This window comes from Orycteropus afer, unplaced genomic scaffold (genome assembly GCF_000298275.1).
Source record: "Orycteropus afer afer isolate SDZICR_OR568_19922 unplaced genomic scaffold, OryAfe1.0 scaffold00083, whole genome shotgun sequence".
NCBI classification, from domain to species: Eukaryota; Metazoa; Chordata; class Mammalia; order Tubulidentata; family Orycteropodidae; genus Orycteropus; species Orycteropus afer.
The window spans coordinates 3,945,421-3,952,540 of NW_006921670.1; the positions used below are offsets into that span (position 1 = coordinate 3,945,421).

The 7,120-nt window shown below is 58.9% G+C and overlaps 1 protein-coding gene across 1 annotated transcript in view; it reads left to right on the forward strand.

Annotated features, from left to right (window-relative positions):
• Nucleotides 1–7,120, forward strand: part of CACNA1I (calcium voltage-gated channel subunit alpha1 I) — a 150,729-nt gene that overhangs the window by 138,596 nt on the left and 5,013 nt on the right. Inside the window, exons 30-34 of the mRNA XM_007941688.1 lie at nucleotides 444–565; nucleotides 1,578–1,916; nucleotides 2,159–2,305; nucleotides 3,425–3,547; nucleotides 5,185–5,368. Coding sequence (XP_007939879.1) covers nucleotides 444–565; nucleotides 1,578–1,916; nucleotides 2,159–2,305; nucleotides 3,425–3,547; nucleotides 5,185–5,368 — 915 coding nt within the window. The remainder of the gene's footprint in view (nucleotides 1–443; nucleotides 566–1,577; nucleotides 1,917–2,158; nucleotides 2,306–3,424; nucleotides 3,548–5,184; nucleotides 5,369–7,120) is intronic.

Sequence of the window (7,120 nt, forward strand, 5' to 3'; positions counted from 1 at the left end):
GCAGAGGATGGATGGGCAGCTCTCAGCCATCCACACCCCCACTGGGTGGGTGCAGGGCATTTGAGAGGGTTCCGTTGAGGTTCATGTGCAGTGGACCCCCTACTTGGAGTTTCCTAAGGACCCTGCCCCCCACTCCCAGCAAGCAGAGGCCAGGGCAGGGGAGAGGGCATCAGGGCTCAGGCCAAGCCCAACCCTGCACAGGGTCAGCAGAGTTCTCGGGGGTCAGCTCAGGCCCCGCCCAATGCACTCTCAGCAACTGACACTGAGGTGGGATTAGGGGCCACGCACACCTGAGTCTGAGCCTTAGGCTGTGTGCTGCCTGCCTGAACCTCAGTTTCCCCTTCTGTGGCCTGGGCACGTCACAGCCCTTGAGGTGGGGATTGTGAGATGGGGCTGTGCAGGGGCTCTGCAGGCGGACAGGGCTGACCTGCTCTCCCCCCTAGTCTGCAACGACGAGAACCCGTGTGAGGGCATGAGTCGGCATGCCACCTTCGAGAACTTCGGCATGGCCTTCCTCACGCTCTTCCAGGTCTCCACCGGCGACAACTGGAACGGGATCATGAAGGTACTTGTGGGTAGGCAGAAGGGAGAAATGAGGGGTCTCACTCTCTGGGGTGCCTCCCTGGGCCCCTGCCTGTGATTCCACAGCACAGCCGGCAGGGTGAGTCAGAGTAGGCCCTCTGCCCTCAACACTGCTCATCCCTAGCCCTCACTGCTACCCTAGGGACTGACTTCACATGGGCCCGGAGCTCAGGTCTGGGAACTCCAGTCACCCCAAGGTCTCTGGGGTAGAGAGACACAGTGCCTACAACACATCCCTCCCACGCTACTCACAGGACATGTCCCACTATAAAAACCAAACCAAACTCACTGCTATAGAGTCAACTCTGACTCATAGCAACCCCCGTTGGGTTTCTGAGGTAGTAAATCTTTAAGGAAGTAGATGGCCCAGTCTTCCTTCTGTGGAACAGCTGGTGGGCTTGAACCGCCAACCTTCTGGTTAGCAGTCAAATGCCTTAGGCACTACAGCACCAGAGCTCCTTATGACCCACTATGCGTGACTAGAATGGCTCCCAGCTTCGGGAGGATCGGGAAGGCTGGGTCCCCAGGGAGGCAGAGAGAAGACCGGCTGTGAGAAGGTGGGGGGCAGGCGGCCTCGCTGACCCTGCTGGGTTGGAGGTTTGGCTGGCGTGCAGACCAGAAAGCAAGGATGAGGAGGATGCTGGCCCATGCAGCTTGGCCAGAGTCCCCCAGGGCCCAGGAGGGTACACCCCCAGTCCCAGTCCGCCTGGACCAGCCAGTCCTGGCGCAGAGTATGGGGCCTGGTGGGGGGAAGCGCCGTGACTGCTCCCAGAAGGAGGGCCAGGCCTGCTGCTGTGGAGTGTGGCCCCTGTCATCCAGGGGAGAGTGAGGCCCTGCAGATGCCACCAAGTGCCAGAGCCCCCAGATGGGGGTTTGTGTCCTGGCTCTGCCACCTCTGTCTGGAGTGTGGCCCTGGGCCAGCCTCGCTTTCCTCCTCTGTGAGTGGGGCCAGACTCCGAGCCCAGCCCTCACTGCTGTCCCCGCCCGCCGCGCAGGACACGCTGCGGGACTGCACGCACGACGAACGCAGCTGCTTGAGCAGCCTACAGTTCGTGTCCCCGCTGTACTTCGTCAGCTTTGTGCTCACGGCCCAGTTCGTGCTCATCAACGTGGTGGTGGCCGTGCTCATGAAACACCTGGACGACAGCAACAAGGAGGCGCAGGAGGACGCGGAGATGGACGCCGAGATCGAGCTCGAGATGGCCCATAGCTTGGGCCCCACCCCGCGGCCACCCTGCGGCTCCCCGGGGGCACTGGGCTGCGGGCCAGGAGGCGCAGGCGGCGGGGCCGACACCGAGGGCCGCCTGCGTCAGTGCTGTTACTCCCCAGCCCAGGTGGGCAGGGGCCAGAGAGGGCACGGTGGTCTCGGGGGGAGCCCCATAGGGCTGGAAGGGCAGCTGTCCTCTTGGGCCCTGTCCTGTCCTGCCTGGCTCCAGAGGAGGGGTGAGCCTGTGACAAGGGGTTGGGCCCAGGCCATGGGCGCAGAGAACCGGGAGGGCAGCTGTGCCCACCTGCCCCACAGTCCCCGGCCCGGCCGATAATCCCGCCTGTCCACGCCCCGTCCCCGTCCGCCTAGGAGAGCCTGTGGCTGGACAGCGTCTCTTTAATCATCAAGGACTCCTTGGAGGGGGAGCTGACCATCATCGACAACCTGTCCGGCTCCGTCTTCCACCACTACTCCTCGCCTGCCAGCTGCGAGAACTGTCACCACGACAAACAAGAGGTGATGGCAAGCTGGGAGGGGGCCCTGAGGACTGGTGGGGGTCTCAAGAGGAGAGAGCTGGGTTCTGGAACCAGAGAGACCAGGCGAGATGGCTTGGTCATATGCTAGTCTCTGAGCCCCGGTTTTCCTGTCTGTCTGCAAAATGCAGGCCTGTGGTGTGGCCTCAGAGTGTCTCAGGACCAAGCCCATTGCCTGCACACAGTAGTTGCTCAGGCAGGGTGGCTGGCCCACCTTCGGTATGCTGGTGATGGGCAGAAAGCCCTGTGAGGTCTGGCGGGCTTGGCCCTGGGGACAGCTGCCCTTTCTGTGATGTGTGAAGTCTTGGGGCTTGTTCTCTCCCAGGGCCTTTTTTCCAGCGTGGGGCAGCCCCAAGGGGCTGGGCCTGGTGCTGCTCATATAGGCACCTCCTCTTCCCCCAGCAATGTAGACCCAAGCTCCCCCCCAGGGGTGTTCCAGCCCCCAAGTGGCTGCAGGGTGACTCCTGACTTAGCCCTGCTTAGGACAAGTTCCGAGGAGTCTTCAAGTAGGAGTGGGGGTCAGGGCTATCTTCCCAGTGGGTGCAAATTCACTGGATTCAGTTGGAGCCTTGGTGGTGCAGTGGTTAAATGCTCATCTGCTAACTGGAACATAGGCAGGTTTGAACACACCATGTGCTCTGTTGGAGAAAGATGAGGCAGTCTGCTTCTGGAAAGATTTACAATCTTGAACCCTCCCCCTGCCCCCATGGGACATTTCTACTTTGTCCTATAGGGTCGTTATGAGTCAGAATTGGCTCAATGGCAATGGGTTTGGTTTTTGGTGTTTGGGGTCCTGGGCCTTGCAGCTACCCCTGTCTGTGCCTCTTCTGTGCCAGAAAGCCCATGTGGCAAAGGGGAGTCAGACCTCCAGGGCATTTGGTCTGGGGACGGGCAGAGTAGCTGTGGAATGGCATGCGACATGCCAGGTGGGCCACCAGGCCTGGCATTTCACTGACTTCCATCCAAGGTGGCCATAGTGTCCCCATCAGGGGCCCCCGCATGGCCCCTGAACCTTTCTGTGCACTGCCCTCTGTCTTCCCAGAGGGTCTGCAGCTGAGAGCTCCAGCCCCAGCGTGACCCGAGGCCCCACTGTCCCCTGCAGGTGCAGCTGGCTGAGACGGAGGCCTTCTCCCTGAACTCTGACCGGTCCTCATCCATTCTCCTTGGTGACGACCTGAGTCTTGAGGACCTCACAGCCTGCCCACCAGGCCCCAAAGACAGCAAGGTGCACAGCCCTGGGGGGTGGGGGCAGGGTGGCCTGTCCTCACACCTAGCCTTCACCTACTACAAGGACACCACTTCTCCCAGGCCACCTGCCTTGTGCTGAGCCCTCATCTCCTGTTGGTCTGATCAGGGCAGTGGGGCTCAGAGAGGTTGAGTGATTTACCCAAAGCTGCACAGCAGTGGTTCTAACCTGGCATCCCAGAGGCCTTGCTGCTCCTTGCTGCTTTGGTACTTTTTATCCATCAGTGGGTGTCGTTCCAGGCAGGCCTACCTCACAGGTGGCTGTGAGGCTAAAGAGGGGGAGTCATAGCAGGTGCTAGCACCTCTGGGGGCCAGATGCATTACCTGCACAGCTCTGGGCACCAGGAGTGACTTGGCCTCGTTTCGTATGGGAGGGAACGGAGGCTCTGAGAAGTGAGGTGACGTCTCCGTGACAAAGCCCGGAGCAGCAGAGGAGGGAGGCCAGTCCTGGACCTGGACCCCAAGCCCTGCCCTGTGGCCATCAGTGCAAGGGGTGCAGAAAGGGCCTCTGGGCTGATCCTGTAGTTGCAGGTTGCGGGGAGGGCTGCCCTAGGCTTGGGACCTCAAGTACAAGTCCTTCCTGGCCTGGCCAGTGGGGAGAGCTGGGAAGCTCAGGCGAGGTGGGAACACAGGGCCGTGCCCTCAGGGAACCTCTGTTGCTTGGACCCCAGCCCGCTGCACCCAGAGCATCCTCCCTCAGCTCAGGGCAGGCTGAGAAGAGGTGAAGGGGAAGTGGGTCTTCTCATTTCCTAGAAGCCGATAGCTTCTGTCCCCTTTCTGACAGCTTTCAGCTCCTGTAGCTTTCCTCCCGACCCCAGCCCCTTCCTGCATCTCCCCACACCCTGCCCCCCACACAGGATGTCAGGGTGCACAGTTTCCGGGTCCTTGCTGGGGCTTAGTTGGGGCATAGTCTGGTTAATCTAGGTCACGTTTCTTGCAAGACTCAGAGAACAAGTCATTGGGCCAGGGATTAAGGGAACTCTTTGGGGAGCTTGCTGGAATACGGGTTGCCTTGGGCTGGAGGGCTGAGGAGCTGCAGGGTCCCTGGAAAGACCGCTGGGCCCAGAGCCAGCATACGCTCACTGGTGCCAGGCCAGGTGCTCCGTGTGCGAGGACCTGGTGCAGTGGCCTGGGAAGGAGGCTAACCCTCCCAGTTTATGGATGTGGAAACTGAGGCTCAGCACGGGGAAGGGACCACCCCAGGCCATGGTCACGAGGCAGCTCTGCAGCCACTGGGCCCATCGTCCGCTGCCCTTGCCAGCCTTGACTTGGCTTTACAGTGGGCTGATGTCTGTGCCAGGCACTTGGCTACAGAGATGAGGAGTACCCTTCCCTGCCCTCAACGATCTCAGAGTCAACAGGGGAGCAGATAGGGGGAATCACTAACTGACATCAGAGAGGGCTTCCTGGAGGAAGGGCCCTTTCACCTGGTTTTGGAAGATGATTGCTGGCCAGGTGGAGGAGTTGAGAGGAAGGGCATTTCAGGCAGTGAGGATGGCCTGAGCAAAGCCTGAGGTGGGCCGTGATGGGGAGCAGGGCTGTGAGGGCAGCTCTGACCAGCCTGGCCTGCTGTCCTCATCCCTGCCATCCTGCCTCAACTACTTCCCTTCCCTGCAGGGTGAACCAGACCCACCTGAGCCCATCCGGGTGGGGGACCTGGGCGAATGCTTCTTTCCTTTGTCCAACACGGCTGTCTCGTCGGGCCCAGAAAACTACCTGTGCGAGATGGAGGTGATCCCGTCCAACCCCGTCCGGTCCTGGCTGAAACATGAGAGCAGCCAAGGTGAGGGGCAGGCGCCTCACCACCTTCCCCTGCCTGATCTGGGGCATCTGCTTCACAGGGAGGTGGTTTTTCCTCTTGTTCAGCCTATTGTCCCTAAGCTTGGGACCTCAAGTACAAGTCCTTCCTGCCCTGGCCAGTGGGGAGAGCTGGGAAGAACCAGAGGGGTAGCTGAGAAGAAGAGAGAGGAATTACAGGCCTGATAGAATAAGGAGAAAAGATGAAGAGCCTAATGATCCGGACGTAATAACTGTATCAGCAACTTTGTTGTTGTTGTGTGCAGTTGAGTCAGACCTGACTCATAGTGACCCCTCCTTGGGTTGCCGAGGCAGTATCACTATGGAAGTAGAATGCCCAGTCTTTCTTCTGAGGAGTGGCTGGTGGGTTTGAACTGCCAGCCTTCTGGTTAGCAGTCAAGTGCCTTAGGCACTATGCTACCAGAGCTCCTCCCAGAAACTTAGACTAAGGGAAACTGTATGTGGAGCTTCTCAGGAGCCCTGGTGAAAAGGGAAACAGGTCAGCCCACGCGGTTCTCGTTATCAAGCAGAAGGAAAGCTGCCAGATTATTGAGGTGTTCTTCCAGTGCTGAACTTGAGAGATATTAATCCCATGGATCTTCACACAAGGGTGAGATTGAGCAACAGAAAGCCTAGTATCTTCAATAGCCCTTTAGTAAAAATGTCTTGACATTCACTCTTGGTCCAGCTGCCCCCAGCTGTCCTCTGTGTGTGTGTGTGTGTGTGTGTGCGTTAGGCCAGTGGCTGGGATGTGGGCTTCAGGGCAGGGCACTGACCTGGTCCTTTCCCTGCACCTCCAGTCCTCTTGGAAGAAGCAGAGAGATGAGGGGCTCAGCAGAAGAGGGACCCCAGACCCTGAGCTCACTCCAGCAGCTCTTGTGGAAGGCATGGCATCGGGCTCCCTGTAGAAGCTGGGGGTGGAGGGAGGATTTTCTGAATACTCTCCCTAAAGTCATCATCTCTTGACTTGACATCATGGCTGAAACCTCAGACTTCCCGAACCCGAAACCAGACCTGGGAGCCATTCTGATTGAATAAAACCCCTTCCCCTTTAGTTAACCACTGAAATGTTTGCATCTGCCTTAAATAATAAGATGCCATGGAATAGACATCCCACTCAGAGACGCTCAGGCTGGCCAGCCACCTTGGGTGCACATTTACATGTCTCTGAGTTCCTTTGTGCCATCCTTATCCTGGAAGGTGCTGAGGCCACCCTGGGCAGGGGTGGCTACTGGCCTTCCTTCCCAGCCCGCCCAGGACCTGCCTCAGGCCTCAGACTTGCCTCACCCTTGTCCTTGCTCACAGGGGTGAGGGCCTAAAGGCGGCTGGTGGAGGGGGCCTTCCCTGTTCCCAGAGGGGCAGCCCAGACACAGCCTGCAGCCTGTGCTGCCCACTTGTGCAAGGCCTAGCCCCTGCCCTAGAGGCACCCTCAGGCCGGGCCGGCCACTGAAGGGTATCAGAGCCTGACCATTGGCTGTGTGCTTGGCTGGGCCCTCTGTGATTGCTGCTGTGGCTGCTTTCTGAAAATTTTACTTGTTTCATTGTTGTTGGAAATATATACAGCAGAGCCCACACCACTACTTGACCAGTCTCATCATGGACAATGCAGTGCCTCTGATGACGTTCTTTGAGTTGGGCAACCATACTCAGCCTCCATTTCTGGGGTGTTGCTCCTTCATTCACATAAACTCACTGCCCCCTAATGTTCCTATCTAATCTTTTGAGTTACTGTTGTCACTTTTATCCCACATGGATA